Consider the following 26,601-nt stretch of genomic DNA (forward strand, 5'->3'; position numbering starts at 1 on the left):
GTTAAATGTCTGTGTTTGTAAAAATGGCATCATTCTTTGCAAACTGACTCATGACGGTGTTTTGGCGATGACTCTTTCCTCTTGTTTAACTCGTGTGTGTATCTTTAAATGCTGATAATTGTTTTCCGAAGATAACTGTTACAAAATCATAATTAAAACAATTATCATGTTAACAACTACTCCCACAGTGCAGAGGCATTGTCAGAAAAAAAAAAAAAAAAAAATTAAAATTGTACGGAGCATCATTTTTCTGCCCAGCTCAACAGATGCTCCTGACTTCATTGGTTAATTATGGCTTGTTTTGAGAGGCAGCAATTATGTTTTTGTGCTGAGAACGACAACATGAGTCAATTGGCCCATAAGCAGCAGGAATATGATGCCCCATTCTGCCAAGCGAGTGGTTTCAGGAAGAGCCATGTGGATTTCCAGCGACAACAAATTTACAAGCTCCGTGTGACAGAGCCCGAGTCCATCAGCATTACCTTAATTACTAAAAGTTACTAAGCTAGATTAGGAAAAATCAGGATGACAGTATCCAACTGAGAGATAAGAATTACTGAATAAATCAGCTTCCAATGAGACGTGATGTCTTAACTTCCAAATGATGCGGCTTCCTGTTGGGAAATAAGATGATAATTTAGCCGCTTTACCTCGAGGCACGTTTTGTGTTTAGGTGTGCAAAATCAACAATAACCCAAAGAAGCAACACAACAAACTGTACTCTGAAATATCCAGAACACTGTCAGTGTTATTTCAAAATTCATAGTGTTGTTTTTGTGTTAGATTCTAACATCGCTTCTCATGGGGGTTCTGTGCTGATAGCACACGAGTACTGCTCACTTCTTAGGGGACACCGACTCCTCCAGCATGGTGGATTCTTCATCTCCCTCAAGGCCAAAACGATCCTTACTCTGCTTCTGCAGAGGGAAGAGCAGCAGACACGCTGTATGTGATGTAGGCTAAATGTACGGATTTACTTCGCAGTCTTTACATTGAATTCTTAATTACTTGCCTTCTTAAGGATGATATCAATGTATCCGGCGATGAGTTGGGATATCTGCTCCCCCTCGGTAGTCTGGACTGAGTAGTAACTCTCCTGGTACTCTCCAAAATCCTTTTGTAATGCATCGAAGAGAGCAGAGAATCAGGGCAAACTATTTCAAATGTGTCTATCTTGCATTGACGAAAGACCCTTTACCTAATAAGATCCTCCCAGACTGCTCACAGACAAAGAGCTGCCTTACTGGCTTAGGGGTTCTGAATTAAAATTGGCAGCACCTTCATTATTTCTACCGTTAATAATAAGAAAAATTGACTGAGCTTCTGTGGCGCATCCTATTTCTCAAGTGAGATGATTAAAAATTAGATGTAGTGAACCTAGCAACTCACTTCAAAGCCTCCTTCAGAAACGCAAGGGTGAAGATTTTTGGGTTTAAATCAATGCTGGAAAAAATATACCTAAGTATTTCTAAAATTTGCATAATCTATTAATCTTTAAATGCAGCGCTCCTTTCCCATACAGAAGGAAAACAGACAGCACCATTGCCAACATTTGGTAAAAGAAAATTGAAAAAGCTTTCAGATAAATAATACATCCAAATACTGCACATTCTTCCCCGGGCATCTATTGTTAACTCAGATGAAATGGCTGGCTAGCACGCCGAAAACATTCAATACTGGGAGTCTGAGGTCGCAATGATTTTCAGGATGGTGTTTGTGTGGGGAAAATGAAAACCGGGGGAAAGATTGAATACGTGGTGCAGAGCGGTGCAGATCGCACTATGCATAGAATAACCGAGTGTGTGCAGAGGATTAGGAGTGTATGACTCTTTAAGAAAGAGGACTGGATGCAGAGAGTCGCACAGTACCAGGGTGAAGCTCTTGGGGGAGGCAGCCCATCTCTTGACTGTTGTCAGCGGCCATTCCTGCACCACATCCTTCGTCTTCTCATCCACTCGCATCACTGACTCTTTGGTTATCCCCAGAAGCCGTGGGACCAGCTTATTTTTACCCTTCATCTTTTCCTGTCGGATAGGGAAACATCAGACAGCGTTTATGTCGGCGCTAAACACCTACACAGATGATTCATTCAAGGCGCGGATACAAAATCATTGTGCCATTCCGCTGGTGCTGTCGCTGTGTCCGTGGCTTAAAGGCCCGAATGGAAGAGGAGGAGGAGGAGGAGGAGGAGGAGAAAGGGGGGTGGGGGCAGCTGTGAACTGACCCAGCAGAGTTCGGGCTTGTTTAACTGCTGCTTTATTGAACGGGGTCTCCACAGGCTTTAGTCACTGTCAGCACACCAGCATGGTGCTTCCACAGGCTCTCTGCCTGACCAGCTCCAGTGCCCTCCACTCTCTGCCCACTGAAAATCTATTACAGCTCACTTCAGAGCCTGAGCCTACACTTGGCTCCCCTCCAGGGGTGCAGAGGACGACACAAAAATTAGCGGTTTGTAGAGACGGGGGCGTTGAAAATACGCACATCTTACGTCTCCAGGCTATTGTTTCTCTATCGCTAGGTCAGAATGAAGAGCCGTGAGAATCACACCAAGGCCATTATGTTGAAAAACCCTCTGTGTTCGGGGCTCTTAAACACAAGGTCAGATAGCATTATCCGACTGTTCAAGATATTCTCATGCATAGGTTTATTAAAAACCGCCATTGTTTTGGGTTACGTTACTTGAACGTCATGAATATCAAGCAGGAAGTTTGATAATTCTTATCTGAAGTGGCCATCTGAGGTCTTACATTATAACATACAGTTTAACCTTGATTATTGTGGGGAAATGTGCTCTTGCAAAAGATCACAATAGGTGTGGGGTGTCTATATTTCACATACCTGCACGCAAACACACAAAGGGATATTTGCTTTCCATGTGCAGCGTATCCATGTCTGTGAAGTCTGCAGCCATGGAGGGCTCGCCATCCTACAACCTTCAGTGATTAAAGACTGACAGATGAAAAATGGGAGGTTACACCAAACTCTCAGATGTGCCTCAACAAAGGCCAGTCTGTGCTCCTGCCTTTGCAAGCATCAAGAGGAGAGTGCAGCTGGAGTGAATTATTTAACAGAGTCTCGAAATCTCCATCACTACATCCCCTCATCGAACACTGACGGTGCTCGTGCGTGCGCGCACACGAGGATAACCTGAACCCTGCAGTCTGCTTTAACTGCAGGCCAAACATTCCATTTATCGTCCATTAGGACCACAGCAGACGACTGCACTCTTCCTCCTTTTTCTCCCCTTCCGACTCTTTCCTGCAAGTTGGTAACCAAATGGGTTGCTGTCAGAGAGCTTTCGCAATACCTGCTGGTGTGACTTCATCCCGTTCGCATGCTGCACTTTTGTGTTCGCTAAAGCAGAACAGAACAGAATTGCCATTGTCACAAGTATTTGGCAGCGCTGAGTGTGCTGCTGAACGTCCAGCTTCCGCGCCGGAGCTCCTGATTTTGTTGCGATAATGGGGTTTTTGGTGTTTTCAACGAGCTCTCGCACTGAACCCTTCTGACAGCACGGTGCGTGTCGGAGCAGCTTCCTCATCACCTCTGCCCCTCACTGGTACAAAAGTATCTCATGCGCATGCCACGTTTTCTATAACCAGATGCATTATTAATTGACATTGCTCAGTTGTTACTAAAAGTGTCCCCCGCTTTACAATTTTCATCTGCTGCATTTAAGGACCTCATGACTTAAACTTGAGTACAATGTTACCCTCACTGATAGAAAGGAGAGCAATATGTGGAGATCACAGGGGAGACAGAAATCCCCTTTCCTTGGAAAATGAATCTGAATTTGGAACATTCCCGAGGTAAACGGGTTCATTGGTAACAGGTGATGCTATCATGATTGGGTATGAAAGGGTCGTTCTCAAAAGGCCCAGTCATTCACAAGAAAGGATGGTATAATGGAGATTACTACATGAGCTGTGGAGCACCTCGTGAAACTGTTTATGTTCTGCGCAGTGTCTAAACCTTTTTTTTTCTGGAACTGGGAATGTGAATCCAGTATATGCAATACATTTGAAAACATTCTTGTTCACCAATTCACCTCTTTACTGGCGTCGATTTGTGTGCTTTTTTTAGCGCTTACCTTCACCAGGAAGAAGGACACCCCGTACGTCTGCAGGGACCTGGCGAGCTTCACATACTTCACTTTTGCCTCGATCTCCGTCATCTCTCCGCAGTTTGCATGGTCCTAGACAGACGACATCATTCACATCTCCACCTCCTTATACTGATCACTACATGTGTTGAGCATATGTTACATTGTGTTTCATAGTTTCTCAATTTATGCCTCAACAGAGAACAAATTACTATAATTCCCACTGGCCGCCCACGGTCTCAAACACATCATTTACTTTAAATGCAACATTTGAGTGATGTAATGTGCATACTTGGAATATTTTCTTCTCGGACCCTCTCTGCTTGATGTACTCTTTGGGTAGGAACTCCTTCAGGCTACGGAGATAAATGACATTTTTACACGGTTACCCTTTGGAGCTACAGGCATTTCCTTTTCTGTTAACATACCTCTACATATGAGGTCATTCTTGACCTACTGCCTGCATATCAGAAAACAGTTGTAACAGCTGACATCACCCGAGAGCTTTCCACTGGAGGAAATCCCTGAAGCAACAGCCTGTGCTGAAGCTGGAGATAACCACTGTATATGCACAGCTGTGAGCTAAACATTACGAAAGTACAGAGTTGCTGTGATGTTGGTGCAAATGCTTGATTGTGAACAGGAAAGGCTTACTCCAGGAATCCAGGCTTGTGTTTGTGCTCCACATGGGGTCCGAACTGGATCTGGGCCTGGATCCCTGCAAACTCGCAGGCTTTATCAAAGGAGACGGGGTGGGATCCATTCAATATATCATCCCTGGCCTAGAGGAGACATGAAGAGAGGCGGGGGGGTGGAGGATAAGTAGGAGGCAGAAACACACATATCCAGGAGAGGGACAACTACAAAGGCCCGAGTATTATCCAAAATTCACCCAACAGAATGAGCACTTTGAATGCATCGTGGCTTCAGAGAGGATGTCTTCTGAGAGAATGACTAAGTGTATCCGTACTGCAGGGACACCATAACGGAGACTCATCCACGCAGGGGAGCCAAACAAGATTTGTTTGTGACAATAAAAGCCATTCTGCTGGCTTTCAAATGTGGCAGCGCCGACGATTTGTCATCACAGCCCATTACGTGTTATTAAAAAGGAAAACACATTACAGAAATGCACCAGTCTTTCACAATATCCCATCTGCATTACAGAACGGCCCTCAATATGTTGGTAAGACATCTAATGAATGCTTTGTTTCCCACTTAGAAAGACAAAAACACCGTTTGGTGCTGCTGAGACATCACTTATGTTTCCCAGCATTTTCAGCCAGGCTGTCTACATTATCTTCACCGTTTAGGTAGACGGAAAGGGAGAAGCCTTTGTTGACATCTTTCAAATGATTGTCAGTGTGTGCTGTTTTCTCCAGGGGGCAGTCAGCTCTGCCCCCCTCTCTCTCTCTCTCTCTCTCCCTGTCTGTCTCCTCTCACTCCCTCTTTCCAGCTCACTGCTGCAAAATGAATGGCTCCAAAAGCTGAGAGGCCTAGCTGATAGTGAGAAAGGATCCATCAGTGCTTTTAGCATTAGCATATCGGTGCGCGGCGAGGACCCTACTCATTCGTACGTCCCATTACATCAATGAAAAACTAAGCAGCAGCTTATTGCTGTAATGAGGGCAACAATCTCCTCCACTCACAATCAAGTCCTTTCCCCCAGTGCCATTCACAGTGGAGCACATAAGCTCTTTACTGCATGCAAGAAGATACTCTAAAATTAGCCCTTACACATGCCGTTCACCCTGCTGCACACTGCTCACAAGACGCTTTTGTTGTGAAGTTAGATGCTGGAAACTGCTCGGTGCTCGATGCAGATCATTTATGATGAGTTAACAAGAGGGCCGCAGCTATTTGCAAAAATTAATTAGTGCATAAAAGCCTGAGTGTGGGTTTGCAATTCATAATCTGCCTTCACAGAGACATAGAGTGTAGCACAGCGACTGTCGATACAGAGGCTTTAATATATTTAATTATTACAGGAAGTGTGTTATATGCAGGGCTACAGGTTTTTGTATATGGACAGTGGGGACATGCCCAAACCAAACTTGTTTCCAGTGTCTTTGGAGTGAGGTCACGTTTTTCCGATCTCCAAGATGACCAATCCCTTGGTCACAGGCTCACTAGTAGGTTATAATTGTGTGTTTGGAGTTCCCGGTTGCATATGTTGGTAGAAACCTAGAAAAGGCTATCCTGCTTTTGAGCAACTAAAATGTGCTGGAGCGCTCTCACAGAAACTAGAAAACTGCTGGATGTTAACGCTTTATAATAGACGATAACTCAGCTGGAGTAACAGAACATTGTCAGTAAAGCGAAAAATATGACGAGAACTGATTTAATGATGATCAACACCCTGAAATTAAAGTGAAAGTATGACAACAGTAATGAAAAGGATGCATGTTATCGCTTGCTGCTCTATTCTTTCATTACTGGTAATGAGGTAAGGGAGCCGATATCCAGCAGTGGTACATACAACAGTTGCCAGGCAGCCAGAAACTCCCCCCCAAAAAGGGTTCATTCTCTCAACCGCTGAGTTAACTCAGTCCGCCTGGAAATGATGGTGGTGTAACAGAAAGATGGTCAACAACCTGAATACTACTCTGGGACAGAATAGTAAATAGAAAATTAATATCCATTTTACTACTGAGAAACTGTTCAGCAAATGGCTTTGCAGGCGGAGAAGGCTCTGCTCTTTGATGAGGCAGAGAACCTTGTTGGGAGTAAAACTGCAGTGACTACCGAATTAACCGATTCATTGTTTCACAGAAAATGAATCCCCTATTCTTTAGATAAACAAGTTTAGTCGTTGGGTTATGGACTCCCCTGCACTGAGCTGGCGACTTGTCCAGGGGTGCACTCTGCCCTCGCCCAGAGACAGCTGGGACTGGCTCAATCAAAAACCCTGTGACCCCATAAAAAGGCATAAAGCGGTTACAGACAATGGAGGGACGGATGGGTTATGGACTCTATGGACTCTTGATTACAAAAACAGCAACCTGAAGACATAATTTAAGGCTCTGGGAAATTGTGATGAGCATTCTTCACAATCTTTTCGGCAATCAGTTAATGACGAAAATATCACTTGATGCAGCCCTCGTTAGTAGGGACATATCAGCAGAGTAATGTGAGAGGTGTCAAGTTACAATAGCAATGCTGTACACTAAGTTATTGGTCAGCTGATAGCTACATAGACATAATAACAGTATACTTGGCACATTAACAAGCTCATTCAGTGATAATCCCATAAAGTTTACTATCAACATTAAATTATTCATTGGCCGGGTCATTCCAAATCAATCGGCCTCAGATTAAGCAGCCAATTCACAGGTACAAGTCCTGTCTTGGTCAAACGACTCTTACCACGCCTGTCAAAAGAGAAGACAATGAGGACCGGCCCTGAGTCTTCTTACAGCGGATATGACAAGGCAAACAGGCGCTGGTTCTGGGACATTTTAATAGAGCTGCATGGGTGGAAGTGAAGCACAAGACATCAGAAGCTGTGACACATACAGCCTGAGGCTGCAGCGCTGAGGTCAGTCAGTCGACCACGGATCAGCAGAGCACACAGAGTATAATACAGTCTTAAAAATAAATGCTGACATAGGGATACAACACAGCAGCTAAATGCACGCAGAGATCGATCAGGACGGCTGCTAATAAATCACCGAAGAGAGGAATAGTGAACAGCTTCATGAGCTGGAGAGAGTGCGCAGTTTTATTCATTTGTGTTTTGACCAAAAAAATCGCATATATATTGCATTTTAAAAAGATTAATTAGGGGCATCATGGTGGATAAGTTCAGTATCTTCAGTATCTGAGCTGGCCTCACTGCAGATCCAACCTTTAACCCATCTCTCTCCTCTATCTCTCTGTATTGTTGTTTTTTAATAAAGCAGAAATGCTTCATAAGCTCTTAAAGTGCCCAAGCTCTTACAGAACTACTGCTGCAAAGAAATGTGATGATGTAATGATGTTACATTCTGTAGAATGGCAAATTCATCGTCTGTCCCCCGCTTTGGGCGATGCCACGGTACAAAGAGTGTGCTTTCTTTTAGAATCAGCTGAAGTGAGCAAAGGCGAAAAGCAAAGGAGCAGGACACACAGGGAGATGTTACTGCTGTGGAGGTTTATCCTGGCCTTAGCACAAATACATGACAGAGAGGGAGTGGCTGAGTAGTAAAGGAGATTAGTCGGTTACTGGCAGAGCTCCCATTATGTGAGTGTGTGCGTGTGGGTGTTTGTGCGTTCGTGTGTGTGTATGTGGGTGGGTTAAAAATCATGGAAGCTTCAAATCACTAATAAACATCTGAGATCATCGCCGATTCGCAGGGATGCTCCGTCAAAGGAACACCAGCAATAATGTCATCATCGGCACCATCTGAATCAAATTACTCAACGCGGCAGAGTTTGTGAGAATTACAGAGAATTGTGAATGGTGAAGGATGTTCAAGAAAGGAAAATGAAAGGAGGAAAAAAGCTGCGTGACAAAAGAATAAGAAAGCGGGGAGAGGATGGCCCGGGGTATGTTCCACTCTGCTGAAGATCTCTCTTCTGGCTCTGTTTGGCCTTTTTAACACAGTGACAAATTAGAGCGGCTGCCATGTGAAGAGTCTCTGTGATCTGCCCGTGTAACAATCTGAGTGTGTGTCACAGAGAGAACAAGGGAAAGACAGATGAGGAAGGGCAGCGAGAAGGCAAAAAGGAGGCGGGGGCGGGGGGGGTTGTTACCGCGAGAGGAAATATGAGTCTGTGTCGGGAGAGGAGAGGAGAGCATGATATGCACCGCGCCGTGGTGTGTGCCAGGGTAACTGGGTGGGGATGCGCGCGATTATGTCAGAGTGTGTAGGAGATGGAGAGGGAGTGGAGACAGGCGAGCTGGAAAAAGGGAAGGAAACGGAGGGGGTAAGAAAAATAAGAGGCAGAAACAGGAACAGACAGATAGGAGGGTGGAGAGCAGCGGGAAACAGACAGAGAGGGTGGGTGGCTGGGTGCCTCTCTTACGAACAGATTCAGGAACTCCCAACGCAGCAGGGACCGAGAAGATGAAGAGTGTCAAATACGAACGGCTGCGTATTAGCAATCTTATTGTTAGCATATATCTTTTTAAATATGTTACATCAGCTTCTGTGAGTATTTTAACTCGCTCGAATGCTCCCAAGAGCTACATCCGTACGTGTGTGTGTGTGTGTGTGTGTGTGTGTGTGTGTGTGTGTGTGTGTGTGTGTGTGTGTGAGTCTAGGTGTCAGTGGGGAGCTCCCGTCCTGCGGCTCGATGGACTAATGTGAATGCAGTGATGTGTGCAGCGAGCAAACCGTTGACTAGTGCCGTACTGGACTCAGCTGACCCCCCTCAGGGGACTCCCCGGTAACAGCAGGGCTCCCTTCGCTTTATAAAAAAACTGGTCAAACTACTGCTGCTTAGCTCTCACACACACACACACCACACACACACACACTCACACTCACAGGGAGAGAGAGAAACTAACTGATGAAATAGACGTCCTGTAACATCCTCACCAAGTCAAACTGCATCCAGCCCCGACCAGATGTATGCCGAGTGTTCAGTATTGACGTGACTCACCGCCTCAGAAAACTCCCAGACCACAAGAGCAACCAACATATGACAATATGGATAACCTCTCCAGCCACTTGAATCACCCTTTTGGTCAGTCAGTACAAACTCAGACCTTATTTGAAATTCCAGCGGGTGGGATCCCAAAGTTTTCCAAGGACACCAAATATGTCAAGCTGAATTTTTGAAGAGAATGAGAAGCCGCGCACAAGACATCTAGAATATTTCCCTTCTGAAAAGAATGGCGCGGCCATGCAAAGCGTGTTCAGTCGAGTTTCTTTCAGTCTGAGCGCTGTGAGCTGAAGAGTTGGAATGAGCTGATTTGAAACGGTGCTGAATAAGACAGTATTCCATCTACTTGAATACAATTTTCAACACGGAAGCCGTGCTCTGAAGGTTAGAAATCAGAAGGAGAAAAACATCGAGACGTGCGCTCATTTAATCAGCCGTGGAATTGTCAATCATGTGTAGCGCAGCCCACTTGAAGGGATATCTGTCTCGAGCAATATCATACCGAGTCTGCCAAAACACAGAGAACAGAAGGATGGTGTTGGAAAGCTATTCCCCACATTAAAATGTCTTGTCAGAGTGACGGCCCCCAACAATGATCAGTACAAAGCAGTGGTGCCGATAGCTGCATGTATGTACGGAGAAGATAGTGGCCACGCGATGCCCATTTACATTACAGTGATGTGAAAACAGCAGCGTGAAGGTGGGAATCAAACAGGAACTTAAAGCTGCACGAATCAATAATTCTATATCAACGTTGGATCAAATTACATGAAATGATGTGAAAGCGGTTGCTTGTCGTGACAAATCGGAGAATTAGCACCGGCGTCTGTCGTTCTACTCCACTCTACGAGGCGTTTTAGCTCCTTTCAGCAGCTTGTTTTGCTTATACAGCCCACAAATGTACTGTTTTTATCCACTAGCTACTAGCAAGTGTGGAGCATTTAGCTTTTAAAGAGCCGGATGCTTTTCTGAGGAGTAGTCAGTGTTGTGTTTAGCGCTTGTTTTGCGGCACTCAGCAGACACACGGCTTTATCTGCAACTAAGGCTTTGCGTTCATGTTAAAGGATTTATAGGGCTCTTCTCATTTCTCTAATTAACACCCCCTCGTTTCCTCTCTCATCTGTGCTCCTGCCTGCGACCCGGAAATCGATCTGAGCGAGCCCCATGTCAGAGCACAGGATGTCTCAGTTCCTAAAATGCATCTCGTGGAGATGGGAATGCATCCTTTGCGGAAGTCTTGCCGCGCGACCAGAAGAGGTGTGACACGCGGGGGGCCTCAAAATATTTCCTTTTTCTGTTGACACATCGTATTACTTACGTATTAAAGATGATCAAATGGCTTTCGTCGTTTATGAAGTGCCTCGTTAGGTGCTGCTCTAACCATAATCCCCATGATGTGATATTTCACCTCGATAACGCTCGCGTCACAACATGCCCTGTTGTGCGATGACTAAAAGTAAGTACATAAGTTGGCAGTAACACTGTTGAGCTGATCTGACAGAGAACATAAAATACAGCAGTGGGCGATAACAAAACAATGGACAGATGATGCAGATGTGCCACATGTCACGTTTGATTGACGTCTCTTTAAAATATGGCTCTGAAGCGCCGATGTCTCATTTTTTGTTAAATGCCTGTCGCCTTGACTCCTCTCTCCTCCTGCCTCTTCCCTGCCGCCTCCGCTCTGATGTCAGGGAGGAGGGACTAAGACACAAGGAGAGGAGGCGGGGGGGGGGGGGGAGTATACAAGGGGAATTTAGTCAGACCTGATATCTAAGCTGTACACATTTCATCCCGTCCAGACATGGCCAGAAGTAAGACGCACACTGCAACATGGTTGTTGAGTCTAATTGCACCTTGTGTCTCTTTTCACAACACACACAAAAAGAAAAAAACATGCCGGTTGAACCACACGCCTGCCTGCCTGGGCCTCATTTTGCAGGTCGGCCTATCACAGCAAAAAAATGCGCACAGTGCACACATCGAGTACCGGCACAGCGTGTACAGAATGAGTACAGTAGGCCATCCCGCCTCGCTGTGTTTTCTTGCTGCACCAGCGTAAAAAAGGTGTGTGTAATTGGTTTACCTGTACATAGAGCAGGTTTAGCTGCACAGGGTCCCTCGAGTCCACGTTCTGGTCCGAGTAGAAGAACTTGCGCCTGAGCAGAAGAGTCTCGCTCTCCTCCACTCCCTGCTCCCTGAACGTCCTGCTGTGGTCCAGCCAGTTCACTGTCCAATCAATACACACACACACACACACACACACACACACACACACACACACACACACACCGTGTCATCACACGGACTGAAATGAATAGACGTTCACTTTGCAAAAGACGCTACCAGAGGAGGGGATACTGACGGCGAAATTAACCAGGCAGCTCGGAGACGTCAGACAAGGCATCAGACAGACGAGCTCGGGCAGACAATCTTGCAAATTATTCACTGGGTGGGGGGGGAAGCGAAAATCTTGACAGGGCATAAACAGCGTCATTTACATTATTTTCTGCTGAGACGAAAAAAAGCCAGTTCCCAGCCAAAGTTGGAGGGTGATTTATATATTCGAATGTTTCAAAATTTAATTGGTGTCCTCTGGGGGGGAAAAGATAACAGTGGAAATTTCATTAAACTTTGATATGTCCGTGCAATAAATTAGACTTGGGTGATAAAGCACATGTCCACATGATGGCGTTGAGTCAGATTCATTAATGTGAAAATAAAAAAAAAGGTGTAAAGCCATCAAGATAGAAACAACGCTCCTGGAGGCTTTTTCTTTTTTTTTTTTGAGAGCTCACACTCACAGTCATCATCCGTGTGGAGTTTGGCTTTGAGCTTTTCCATCTTCCTCTCATCTCGCTGCAGCAGAGTTCTGTCTCTCTTCAGCGTCCCCACTCCCTCCTCCTTCTTCTCCTCCGTCACCTCCTGAATGAGGGAGTATTCCTCGTAGTTGGTGATTCCTGAAAAAGGGGGCACAAGTTAGCCAGGAGATCCTCAGAGGAGTGGGACGATAACTGAGGCTGTGATAGCGAAAGCGTTTCCTCGATTCCTCTTGCGCTCCCTCATTTTTTTTTCTTTTCCTTTTATCCCCTTCTCTGGGCTCCGAAACAGAAGTGAAGGAAAGCTGGAAGAGAGCCAGCGAAAAACTAAAATGGAAGCCGAGGAGGAGGAGAAGCCAAGCAGAAAGACCTACTCCAAACAAACATTTTCCAATAAAGCTATCTGCCAGACACACATCCCTCTCCTCCTCACCCAATTGAGCTTGATGGCAGCCCATTATAATTGAAATGTACTGCTCAGGGAACACCTCAGTGACAGGCGAGGATGGCACCGTCTGGCCCTTAGGAAGAACACTTCAGCATTTATTAGAAACCAGCTTGTTTGAGCTTGATAAATCATGCCCACCGCGCTCTAAACAAAAAAGTGATTAGGGTTTTATCAAGCGTACACCAACGCTCCAAAGTGCTTAAACAATTGCGGCCGTTTAAATATGAATTCCATGGCACATAATTGTACAGTAACGTACAGTAATGCATGAAGTCAAGTGGTATGGACTAAAAATAAAACGGACGATGAATAATTCAAGCCTCGGACGACGGCTTGACATGATTCATATTAGCAGCTCGCGGAGACTTACCGATTCTGCTGCAGATGGTGACGAGCAGCTCCCCGACCGTTTTCGAGTCGTCCACCATGATGGTTTTGATTGCGCCGTCCAGCATTTTGATCTTCTGCGGCCTCTGTTTCTTCTTGTACTCCAAAACATCCTAAAAAAAAAAACCCCAAAAAACAAAAAACAAAAACACAGGAGAGGAAGCAAAGTGACACCATTAAACTGATCCTTCTGGACATTTAACTGCAGTCGCTCCCAGCAAGCAAAGGAGGCACAAACACAGGCATAAACAGGTCCCACTGGAAACACTTAAAGAGATGGTAATTCACAGTGACGGCTCCCCACCCCAAACTATATGACTTAATCTTACTCCATTTCGCAGCATGTAGTAATCCAGGGTCCTTCCAGACTCCAGCCAGATTCCTTTCCTGGGATCATCGTCAGACAGGAAGAGGCCGTAATCTGACGCTGAAACACAAAAAAGTGTAAATGTAGAGGCCTACAGATTCCCATTTTATGTAAACAAATAAAAGACATTTACTGAGTCATCTCACTCACCTTGTCCTGTCTGGGCCTCCGGGACTCTTTCTCTGATGATCCTGCAGGCATCGTACACCGGCGTGGATGGCTCAAACTGCATCGTCTTCACCACATTGCACTGGCGCACGCAGATCTTCAGCGACAAAGCCACCATCTTGGTGGGTAGTTTAATGGCCTCGCCGACCTACACAGCTGGAAAACACAGAAGGAGAACGACACAAAGTAAGACTGGGTAAAGTCACACTGCTACTACAGAGGGGTGGACAATATCATGACATTATGTACCGTCTAGATTTTGGATATCATTATATTGTGATGTGGCTCAAGTGTTGTCTTTTCCCTGTTTTAAAGCTGTTCTACTTTACATTTTTATCAATGTATTAGTCATCCATTCCATATTGTCACAATATAGATGTTGAGTTGCTTGATCATAAATATATATAATAATTTGGCCACCTAGCCCTGGCATTTAAAGAGGCACTATTTTGCCTTTTCGTTTTTTTCTGGTTTCCTTTGGTGTGTTACACAGTTTAGGTTCTCCTGCACGTAATAAATTCAGTGCGTGCCAACGGGAGCTCCTCTCCTCCACAGAAAACGACGCTCCCGACGCGCCTCATCAGCAGTCCCGCCTTTAATTCTGTGACTTCTTGACATCACGCTGCATCAGCGTGGCACACGTTTATGCAAACATGTGCCACGCCGACAGAGTGTTCACGTCAGAGGTGAAGCTAACTTGAAGCTGAAATAAAAACAGGATGGAGCCGAACGGAAAAACGTGGTGAGCGGTGATGGCTCAGGTGTGTGTGTGTGTGTGAAGAGAGAGACGGGCTGCTGCTCTGGACTGTGTGAGAGGACTGATGCGTTTTATGAGCATTAAAGCATGTTAACCATTCTTGCAATCACCCCAAAATTAAATTATCACACCTGAAAATGGGCAGAATATAAAATGCTTAAGAAATACTGAGGCTATATATTCATACATACACACATCTATCTATGGGGAGGGAGAGACAGAGACACAGAGAGAGAGTGAGAGTGAGAGAGAGAGATATATTGTGTATGGGGATATAGCCATTTTGAGGCCGTATCAGCCAGCCCGACCGCTGGCTGCGATCCCGAATAGATAGTCTGCATCATGACCAGTATCAACAGGCGGTTATTAAAATGTCCTCTCTAAAAAACAGTCATGCTCGGGAGTGTGAAGAGGGAGAGTCGGAGGCAATATACAACACCACGAGGCGCAGAACAAATCCTCGCAATTATCTCCTCAGGGACACTTTTACCTGTGAATCAGTGTTACCGCCGTACAGCAGCTCCTCATTCTCCCCTGCTGTTCTGATATTAAAGGGCTGAGCGTCTGAAAGGTTCTGCCTGATTGCAGTGTGTGTGGAATTAGCCGAACGAAAAAGGCAAGAGACGTAACCTCGCAGCCGTAAAAGAGAAGTAAGTGCAAATCTCTCCTAATCGTCAGGAATAACACGAGGCGAGTCAAAACACAGAAAATGACATTCCACCGCCGCATCATTATCCGCTCCTCTCCCGGCTCGCGCTCTCTCCCCCAAGAAGCATCCGCCTCGACTGTGAGACGAATCAGTGGGTGTTTTTGTCACATACTGCAATTAGGGTGAATCAATTCAGGTATTCTGAGATTCTTGTATGCACAAAAAAAAAAAAAAAAAAAAGGAGAGAGACTAATACCGCGGAGGGCTTCTCCTTTGCCTTGACCTTGGCTTCAGCGGGGAAGAGGGCTGAACGTGATGAATAGGGCCATCTACACCCGGGAGGCTCTTATTCGAACACATTCACATTCAAAAATCGAGTCGTCAGTTTTTGGCGGAGAGGAATTATTCTGTGACACATTCAAAGCCAACGATCTCTCCTAGAGAAGACAGGGCACAGATTCAATTTCGCGAGTACTGGTGCTACTTTCTTCTAGGGCTGCAAATTGTGCTTATTTTCATTATTATTTAACTATTTCTCTATTAATTGATTAATCAATTAACTTTTGGGTCTGTAAGACATCAAAATCTGTTGAAAACCCTGCGGTGTGGCCTGCAGGGTAAAAAAGCATATTTTCTTGTGCAACCAAACCCTCTGTTGTTGATCTTCTTTTCTTGATTCAAATTTCTTACTTTCTCCAACCAACTGTCCAAAACGCAAAGATGTCTGGTTCAAAAACATGTAAGACTAGAAAGAATTTCTGTTGTTTTTGATTTAAAAAAAACAAAAAACAAAAAAACTACTGAAACAATCAATCGATTACCAAATGACTTGCAGAGACGCTGTCTAGCAGTCAGCTCATTCATTCATTAAATCTGCTCAACTATTCCAAACTCTACTTCATCGCTCAAAAGAATTTCGGCATTTGTCTCCACGGCTGGATATGAAAAAGGCAAAAGTTCAAATCTTCACAGTGACGGGATTCAGATCTCAGCCGCACTCTGAGACAAAGACTTGTTTTGTGCTCGGGATTCACAGCTCATCCACAGGCCCCTCTTTGAACCGGAGCAGAGAAAGTCTGAGAAGTAAATTTTCTGTAATGATGGAGTTGTGAATGAGCCTGCCTGTGACTGTGTGCTCTGTCGTGGCCATGTGTTCCTTGTCCAATAGCCCCACTCCTTCCCCCGAGTTTCTTCCACATACAAAATGGGAAAGACAAGGACAAAGAGGAAGGGGTAATGGCGCGGCATGAGCTCTCCTCTGTGCGGGGCGAGCAGGGAAGCCCCACTGAGTTTTTGTCATCCGGCTCCTCCACAGATACTCTCTTCTTCAACGACGCGGCAGGCTCAGGATGTAGACTCAGAGGTGACGACACACGCGCGCCAAATACATTACAGATTGTGCCGCGGTTTCTCGAGGACTTTCGGACGGGTTGCGTCTGACAACAGTCGCTTTAGTCTGTTGTGAGTAGCATCCGTCACTTCAGAGAGAAAGTGCTGCAGAAAGACCGCATGATGAATCCCAGGAGGATAATGATAATCCTCGGGCTTACAGTAGTGTGAGAGCACACAGTTTTCACAAGGATCCTCGTGCAAACACTCCAACGCAGCCGGCTACTCATTAGCTCTGCTTACAAGCACGTATGGATCCGAGCAGCTCGCTTTCTGTTCAGTCTTACTTATTTTATTACCCTTTCTGGATCACTAGGTAGACCCTCCAAATGCAATTTCAAAACACTATCTCCCGTGACGATCAGAAAAAAAAACGTCCTGCTCTGAATTCGATTTCTTGGCTACTCTAAATATTAAGACATGAAAATGGCCAAAGAGCAGCTTGCTGGAGGAGTCTAAACATGGACAATTCAATAGAGACCAGGGGAGGCAGGAGCCATCTGGAGAGGATACAGCTCTAATGATTGACTGTAATACCAGCAGCAGTGCACAGCCCGAGAGCAACAACTGCTGCGATTACTGCGCCAGTCTGTCACACAACGACCAAGGAGGAAATTTAAACAGTGCTGGTCCGGGGGCCTGAATAGTTCGTCTGGACCAGTCCTTTTTCCAAAAAAAAAACAACAACAAAAAAAACCGCTTCTAATAGAACTACAAATTTGAAGCAGAGTGACCCTTGAGAGCAGAACAGGGCGTGGATGGGAATGAATAACATTCCTTCAAGGACACCGTACAACAACGCTGTACAGGGGTGCTCCGGCTTTGTGGTTTTGATTCAATCAATAGCAGAGCACACGTCGGCTCTGCGTTTCTCACGCGGACTGCAGACGAAGGTGCGGGGCGCCCAGAGTGCAACAAAGATAGCAAGCTGATCCCACGGCCGTTACGTCCAGCTGTGAAGAGCACACGAGCGCTTTGCAGCTGCTTTGAACAATGCAGGTATCAGCTGTGCAGCATGTCATCCATAGTGCACAATATTGTCCCCGGCATCTTACAGCAGATTACACCAGATGTCATGTTATAATAAAACCAATTTTGTCCCTATAGTTTGTGTATCACCAGATATATTTTCTGAGGATCCAGCAGTACACGCAGCGCAAACACTTGACATTGTGCTTCTGAAGACATTAATTATTGTAGGAATCTTAAAACCCCCCTGACCTTCAGCATACTGCGAGTAGAAAATAATAATGAGAGCAACTCGAGTTAAATTGGAATGAAAAACTAATTCATAGCGTAGGTAATTCCTTTTTTTTTTCTTTTTCAAACCAACAAATCTGAACCATCCCCCCTCATTGCATCGCTGCAGGAATTTCAAGGTCAGCCCATTAAAACTGAGAACATGGAACAAACAGTAATGATTCCCTGGTAAACAAGATGTTTTTCGACTCTTTCTGCTTAAGCGGCATTTGCGAGTGGAGACGGAAAACATCTCTAGTTTTACTTAAAGCATCAATAGCGATTATTGTGGGAATAGAACAGCCACTCTGGGATAAAAAGGTAGATCAGCGAGGCGACTCTACCGTTGCACTGCAAAGGATGCCGATTCGTTTTTAAACGAGCTGTGATGCGATTGAAAATAACCCCAAAGGTCAAATGAAATAGCCAGTTAAGCAGCGGGAAAACACTGTGGCTGCATCCCTCACTAACCGCACAAATACAGTGAAGTGGCATTAACTATAGCATATTATCTGCGGCCCAGTGGACCATTATTTTTGTTTAATTTAAGCGTGTACTGTGTCAGTGGCACTGAATGGAGGGCTGAGAGTTATCCAGACCTCAGCAGTTCTCAGGACTGTTAAGAACAGCAGGATTAAAGCATGTGTGCATTGAGAAAATGCTAATTGGCTAAAACCGCTGCACACCACACCACACCACACCTCCTCCTCCTTCTCCTTCTCCTCCTGTCTCCTCTTTACATCCCGCACCAACACTCTGAGCACAACATCGGCCTCTTGCACCCCGTCTGAATGAAAGGCAAGGTCAGTCATCTGCAGGACCGCAGCACGTCTCCGGAGACCGTTGTGGAACGCAGTTAGTCCGAGGGCGACGGTGGATCGCACAGCAGCAAACATCTGTGTATTCAAATCCAATTTTCGCACAAACACAGACGCTATATTTCGGATCAACTCGTTCACCAAGGTCAGGTGCGTTATTCCTAGCAGATGTGAAAGCTGTTTCTGCATTTAATGATTGCTAAATAATATAATCACTTTGAGCGCTTCACCTCCTAATTTGAATTTGGTAAATCAGGGCCCTAACTATACACAAGAGGTAAGCTTTAATCAATCACCATAAATACATCTTTATGTGTGCGGGGCGTGCTTGATTTACAACTAAACGTATAGCAAATTATCATACATCCATTTGAAAGCCCAGGGCTGTAATCTGAGCGGCGTATGAAGCCGGAGAGACATCATTCCGCCATCTCGCTTTCACTCCATCAATAACATGGGGAGAATATGATTATGCTACACTGATGCAAAAAGTCACATGTAAGCTGCCAAAAGAATGATGGATGGAGAAAGGTTACGCCTTTTTTAGAAGGTCCAGAGAGTGTAAAAACACAAAACAAATTAACGATTAACTTGTTCAGCATACAGGTTAAGTAGTATATTGGCTCTTTAGTAGTTATTATAAAACCCTTATTAATGTTTTATTCTGCGTGACTACGTTCTACAACTACTTGGCCAACAACTAGGAATTAACCTTATTGATAGAAAGTAAGAAAGTCGTATCATATGAATTACAAAGCTTTGCTCAGACCGAGCCTGATAGGGTGGTATTACCATGTGAAAAGTCATTCACCCTTCATAGCACTTCATAAACTCTACACTACTCTTATGTAATAAAACACCATACTACAGTGTTAACACCATCTGAATAAATCCAATCACTTCCTTACTTGCTCTCACTTTGTAGTAATTTTTAAGTTAAGCGTGTAATAGACCACTGACCCAGTATAGGATGGCACGTGTCAGATGTTTGCCTCGCCAACGCACCTAAGGTACACATGAAGGTGCAGTACAGGCAGCGGGGTGATAACGACGTCTGTTTCTGAAGGCAGGAGATTGGGGTGGACTTTCAATTTCACTATTACACAGTTTGCTGTGGTACTGACTTTGGGTTTGGTTATTGAGGGAAAACTCTCAGCTCAAAGTTCACTTATAATATCAGTGAGGCAATAAACAAACTCGGAATTTCTTTCATTTCTGAATAAACAAGCTGTTCCCCAGAACACCGTTTGAAGCCAGAAAGGTGGCAGGGTCCGCCATATATAAACAAGGTAAAACGGTGGGAAATTGTGTTGTTCCTTTAAGGTCAGTCTGTGTCTTCCCCAAAACTTTGCAGTGCGCCTTTAATGGCCAAGTAGTAACAGAATATGGCCATGGGGGATAAGGGATTAAGTGCTTTATGATGACTAATATAGAACCAGCATGCTACTAATAAGCACGCTAATAAGTAGCTAGTTCATAAGTGTACCCTAAAAAAAGGATAACTGAATCGTCTTCTCAGATAGTAGATACTGACCAAACTGACCATGCCTTCTCTGTTACATGTATTTCAACATGTCCGCTCTCGCATGCCATGCAGAAACTATTCTCCTTCTTAATCAAGATGTCCTTGTGCTCATTTCCTTGCAAAGAATAGCGACTGAAGCTGGAGTCCACCTGAATACGATTCAAATAATTAATAAGTCAAAGAGCCTTCGCCTGCACCCTTATCACTTCCTCCATACGTTTCATAAATTAATTAAACCTTGCCCCAGCAGAACACACGTCCGGACGTTATTACGAAGGAGAACTGACCCCTTGCTATTTTTAAGTTCACCAGGACTATGGAAAAACAAGCTGTCATATTGTAAGAGGGCTTGCTTGGTATTATCTTGCTTAATAGAGTATTAGTTAGGGAGTGGTTGTTGAGGGGGAAAAAAAAAAGAAATACCCCAGAAAAAAAAATTACAAAAGGCACAAACCCCCCAACTCCAGATTCAGAGCCAACCACAGTTGCAATGACTTATTGTACCAAAAACGAGACCTTGCTGCTGCCGCGACCCACTCTTTGTACCACAGGCTGTGCTCCTGGGCAACACACTCCGCCGTAATGCAATTTGAGGGTATAGATACTGACAGAAATTATGATTCTTGCCCTTGTCGCAGGGAGCGAGAGAGCGGCTCCTCTTACACTAAAAATATCCAGCGAAGTAGAGCGTCCTCCAGCAGGGCCGCTTCAAAAGCATCCACAGCAGAAGCGGTTCAATACATGTCACCATTTCTTCCTCATTGTAATTCAATCACACCTTTTTTTTTTTTTTTTTTTAAATCTGATCTATTTATTCTCAAACTGAATTTCTTTTAAATTAGACTACCGATCCCTCATGAAATCTAGACATCATAAGAGTGGGTGATTGTGCTGTTTAGACTGTCCAACAGACCTGGAGCAACACAGAATTAATAATATATACCAGCCCTCATTGGGAGATGTGAAGAATGAGCTTTGTAATAGATGGAGACAGACACAGCTACTAGAGGAGGAGAGCTCCACCCAGCAGCTGCAGTCAGTCAACCAATGAACTGGTCCCTCAGTGGGCAAAGCCAGTGCGGGGTCGACCTGGTGTCTGAGTCAGTTCCTCAGTGGGAGTGGTGGTTAACAGCGGACCCCAGACAGATGTTGCCCAAACATTTGTTATTTCATTACACACCCTGATGGATGCAGAGCAAAAAACAACAAAAAAGGGCTGAGCCCATGCTGATTTTATTTTCAGTATCGACCACATTTTTGAAACATTAAAATCTCTTTCAGGGCATTTACAGTAAGCAGCAGCCTCTGGTCTGCTAGCCTACATCTGTTTTTTGACTGATAACTACGCCAGACTGAGTGATGTAATGATACAAAATACGGAACATGTTTGGAGTCAGCTCAGTGTTTTGGACTTTAAAAATAGAGGCCAAAAATTAGTTTGCAAAAGGACAGATCTGGCAAATCGAACCCACTTCAAGTTCATTTCCATTTTATGAACACTGCGAACATAAAATATTTGGGCATATACTTGCTGTATATATGACTATCATGAGCATAAAACACTGAACAGGTGCTTGTGAAAGTGGCTTCCACTGCTCAACCCACACAGCTTTGCCTGTTATGTACCGTTCACTGCGTACCATACGGATGGTCTGATCTTGAAGTACCACAGCAGGTTTAAGCAGGAGGGAGTTTTTCAGCACAATTACTTCCAGAGTAAACAGTCAGCTGTTTCATATCAGCAAACATGCAACAGATTTCCTGTTTTTGTTAAAGGTGCAATATGTAAGATTTTTTTTACATCCGAACGCTGAAAAAAAATAAGATCATCAACAGAACATTAAAGAATGAAAGTTTCAGTGGCAGGACACAGACCTATCTGTGCTGTGCTGAAGAGATCTCTACTGGAGTTAGCATGCTAACCAGCTAGCCTCAGCAGGCCCAGGCTCCTGTGCCATTGCTTCAAACACCAAAACTTCTCCATTGCTCTGAGTCCCCATTTCCAGGCATACTTGAGTGAGCTAATGGGACCACTAGCTCCACAGCTAACTCAGCTAACTAGCTAGCGGCTGGTGCAGTTAGCAGCCGCCATCCATTACTCTGGTGATATGCTGCCCCCTATTTGTTCTGAGTATGGATTCAACAAGTGGCCAAGTCTTACAAACTGCATGTTTAACATTTATATGAACTGAATTCAGTATTAATGTTAAAAAAAAATAAAAAAATAAAAAAAAAATTCACCTGTCAGATAAAGTATATCAGCGCTCATACAAATACAACTAATAAAAACCAAAACACGACTGGTCCCTCTCAGTTCTCACACTAACTGTAAAGCATAAACTGTGACATTAGCTGTGTGCAGTGCGTTCAAACATTATGGACCAGTGGTCCATAACTCCTTATTCAGGGACCAGATTCCCCAGAATGAGCATGTGAGTGACAGCGGGCAGAATGGGTTGTGGTTTACAACGTCTCTGTCAAACAAAAGGACGGCTTCATCTATACCACTTTTTCATGGGAGCCCCTAAACAATCCGAGGTGATTGAGAGTTTTGGCATTTGGCACCCTGGATAGGATTTATTTAACTTTCTCCAACTCCCGAGAAGCATTTTTCACCCGCAGACATCCGCGTTGTTTACCAACCTGGGAGCTCAGTTTGCTCGTCATTTGAGATGCAACCTGCGTGCAATCAGTGAAGTGTACTCAGCTCCTTTATGCATACACAAATCACAGGAGGAGTTGTGATGGAGTGCGCCGACTGCACATTCTGCTGTATTTACCGAGGGTTCACTTGATTTGCGAGGGTCAGTTTAGTGAGGAAATGAGCACCACCTCTCAAGCAGGTGCAGATTTGTGGATGGATAAAGAAGTGTTGAGATACACCCACAGATTAGTTCCCCTTCCAAGTTCACACGCACGGCCTTCTTTTCTAGGGCTGCACCTAATGATCATTATTTTTTTTTATTTGTCTCTTGATTGTTTTTTAAATTATCCGATTAGTTGTTTGGTCTGTAAAATATCAGAAAATGCTGAACAGTGACCATCTCAAATGACTGGCTTTGCACACAACCCGATGATATTCAGTTAACTACATCTAAGAAGCTGGAATCAAACAACATAGATGTTTTTCCCTTCAAAAATGACCCGAAACAATTCATCTTATAATCTTCTCTTATACTTATATATATCTTAGTCCTAAGTTGCACACTGTATACAGTGTACAATATATACTGACTTGTCTCTTTCTGTTTTTCTGTCTTGCACTGAATCATTTTCAACAGAACATATTTTTTTGAAATATAGTATAGAATTCTAGAACAGTTATGATAAAAACAAAAAATACGGTATCTCGTCTGCTCCACAAAGTGGGAGGAGGTATGTGCACTTCTCAGTTACCATTTAGCAGCTGGCGTGAACGTTCCTGAATTATATTATTTCTTTTAATGATTATTTCTAATTCAGCATTACTACATCCTCACTTAGCCTTGATCTTAATTAAACATTTCTGTAGAACAGGGCTTGCCTGCTCTACGAGAAACTTGGAAAAAGAAACAATCAGGAACTTGGAAGGATTATCCTGTACCCTATTATTATTGTCTTTAGCAATAAACACATGAGAGCATTTTGCATCATAACACAAGTGGTGTTTGATTCACTGTTCGTTGGCCGACATTAAGTTTCAGGAAAAAAGTTTGGGCGTAATCTCAGACAAATCTCCCCCCTCCAGTGTGACTTTCTGACCTCGCCGTGCTTCACAAGACGTGCTTGGAAGGCTGTTTCGAAACGTATAAACTGATGCTATCTTCGCACATCGAGCCAACTATTGGTGCGTGCTGAGCAAAAAGGAACAGCTAGTACATTTAAACTTTCGTGGGCTAAAAAGCATGATTTCCCACGAGCAGCACAACACACAGAACAGAAAAAAATCTTTCAGCGTATTGCAAAATCAAATCAGTATCCCGCTATAGATTCTTTCAGCCGTGTCCCTCAAGCGAACAGGGAGACTTGCAGTGAGACGCCCTCTGTCTCTCCTCGATCGAAGGGACCACTGTGTGTGCCGGCAATACAGCATGACATAACTGAAATGTTATTCCATCAAATGCAGACGGGCAGGCACGACGAGATTAAGGAGTATCAAGTCGACTTCTCAGATGTGACAGTAATTAGCGCAAGAATATGTAAGTACAAGGCAGAGCCGGCTCGTGAAATCATTGCATCACAATTACAAAGGTCACAGTTAAGATGCCAGCCCAGCTCCCACAGTATCTCGACGCTCGTCTGTCTCCCGGCATTTTACAACAAAATCAAAACCGACGCGCCTGCTCCTCATGAAGAGCAGCAGCTTGCGCGAGCGGCCTGCCAAATAATGACTTCATTACACACACGCGCGCACACACACGCGCGCGCACACACACACACACACGTGAAAAACGAGCAACACAATCTTTTATTAACAAACCATGTGGGAGTCGATGCATCCGATTGTAGCACGAGCAAATGCACCACAATAGGTAGAGGGTGAGGTGAATGTGGGCGTTTGTGAGCATGACAACGCACACACACACGCAAATACGTTTCATTGACTTGGATATCCATAATGGATCATCCTGCCGTGGGCTGTGAGCGGGAGTATCAGACGACGCCCTCACACCTCTGGCTCCCACGATCACTATACTCTGCCCCGGAGTGTCATGTCCTGTAAATCAGGCAACTCCAATCTCCGGTCTGCGCTGCCTCCCTCCCTCCCCAGCGCTGAGCCTCTCTCTCTCATACTTCAGTGGCTGGCTGCCTACCACCACTTGCATGCTGATTACAGTATCAAGAGCAGTGGAACGGAACATACACTGGCTTCTCTCCAAAGTGTGATACAGCGAGCGGCTCTATCAGCATTTAATGTCCTCTGGCACGCTGTAGAGGAAGGAACCTGACACACGAAGGTGGAGATTCATTGTTCTGGCTCTTTAGGCAAATCAAACATTTAGCTGCGAAGACCACAAGCAGACGTATCACTTGAATCGTGAAGCGCAGTTCCGATTACTTTCTCCTGCACAGTGTTTTCAGGCGCTCTGGAAAGAAAAGCAGCACTTACCAACATGGTTGTCTATTTACCGTGTCAAAGTGGCCACTTTAACATTAAAATCCCCTGCTGCTGAGGAGTGAAACCATGTTGCTGCATGAGGGGAGGTTCAGGGAGAGGCCATGTTGTTGGCCCATTGTTTCCAGATTGCCATGGCTGCTGCGGTACCCACCTTTTCCTGGACATATAAGGCCGGACAGCAGCCGCAGCAGCAACAGCAGCCTCGTCCACTCTGCCCTCGGATGCACAGCGGCTACTGCTCCCAGGGTCATTCTGGATGTAGGGTGCATACGCGGTGATTTCCGCTCAGGTCACCTTTTAAATGTCAAGCAGGCAAGGTCAAAGAGAGAGCTCTGACAATGTTAAGGCCTGATTTAGTGTGACTGTACAACCCCCGGGTTGATCCGGCGGGCCTCTCAGCTATCCTGTCACAAGTACATGGAAGTGTTGCACAGAAAAAGAAATAGAGAGAGTTGACTTTGATTCCCTTTGATAGAGCGTGTCTGAAAAATGAAAATACCTCTGTGCGAAAGTGTCACTTCAGCTTCAATGCTTTGTTGGAGGTTCTGCAGAGAAACATAATGTAGCACTTTGAGCAGAGAGCCGCACCGTGAGAACAAGAAACTGTCTGTGATATCGTCTGCCGGTACATTGATCCCCGCAGTGTAGTCAAGAAGATGAACGTGCACCGAGACGGGCAGGTTCATTATTTATTTTTTTTTTTTTACGGAGAAACACGTAAGCAAGAAACCTTTTCCCTCCACTCAATTAACCAAAAAATGCTTTCGAGAGCGCTTACCCTCCCCAAAAAATGATGGATGATAGGTCAACATCTCGAGCGCACAATAAAAAGTTAAAAGCAAACTTGCGCAAGGCCAAGGCAAACGAAAGAACTCCATCATTCAGTTAACTTGGGAGTACATTCCAACACAGTATCATTGTGCGACTCCTTGCAGCTTTGTTTTTATTCTCAGCGAGGACTAAAAGCACTGGAGAATCACATGTTTAAATTGGCCAGAGAAGGCGTATACAACAACTTTCCCTCGGACAAATGCCGTACGCTTCAGAAAGTTCTTCAAGTGGAGGCTGAGCGCAGGAGGTCTGAGGAGAAATTTGGGAGGTTTTTCTGAAGAATGAGAAAAAGAACACATGTCTGTAACTAGATTCTTCCGGTACTGGCTACAGTCTCCAGGTGAGGAGAGGTGCTATACAAAATTAATGTATCTCTCATTTCACTTGCCTATTTGAAAAAGGCACATCCCTTTGA

General features: G+C 44.7%; 1 protein-coding gene across 7 annotated transcripts in view; it reads right to left on the bottom strand.

Annotated features, from left to right (window-relative positions):
• tln2b (talin 2b) overlaps positions 1-26,601 on the bottom strand; it is a 92,373-nt gene that overhangs the window by 42,079 nt on the left and 23,693 nt on the right. For all 7 annotated transcript variants that reach the window (XM_037107864.1, XM_037107863.1, XM_037107862.1 and 4 more), the window contains 11 exons: positions 13,863-14,036; positions 13,675-13,772; positions 13,329-13,458; positions 12,496-12,651; positions 11,778-11,920; positions 4,757-4,884; positions 4,395-4,458; positions 4,091-4,195; positions 1,869-2,024; positions 1,013-1,114; positions 841-917 (listed from right to left, as the gene is read on the bottom strand). In XM_037107864.1, the coding sequence (XP_036963759.1) occupies positions 841-917; positions 1,013-1,114; positions 1,869-2,024; positions 4,091-4,195; positions 4,395-4,458; positions 4,757-4,884; positions 11,778-11,920; positions 12,496-12,651; positions 13,329-13,458; positions 13,675-13,772; positions 13,863-13,998 (1,295 nt within the window). In that variant the 5' untranslated portion in view covers positions 13,999-14,036. The remainder of the gene's footprint in view (positions 1-840; positions 918-1,012; positions 1,115-1,868; positions 2,025-4,090; positions 4,196-4,394; positions 4,459-4,756; positions 4,885-11,777; positions 11,921-12,495; positions 12,652-13,328; positions 13,459-13,674; positions 13,773-13,862; positions 14,037-26,601) is intronic.

The sequence above is a fragment of the Acanthopagrus latus genome, chromosome 8, assembly GCF_904848185.1.
Source record: "Acanthopagrus latus isolate v.2019 chromosome 8, fAcaLat1.1, whole genome shotgun sequence".
NCBI lineage: Eukaryota > Metazoa > Chordata > Actinopteri > Spariformes > Sparidae > Acanthopagrus > Acanthopagrus latus.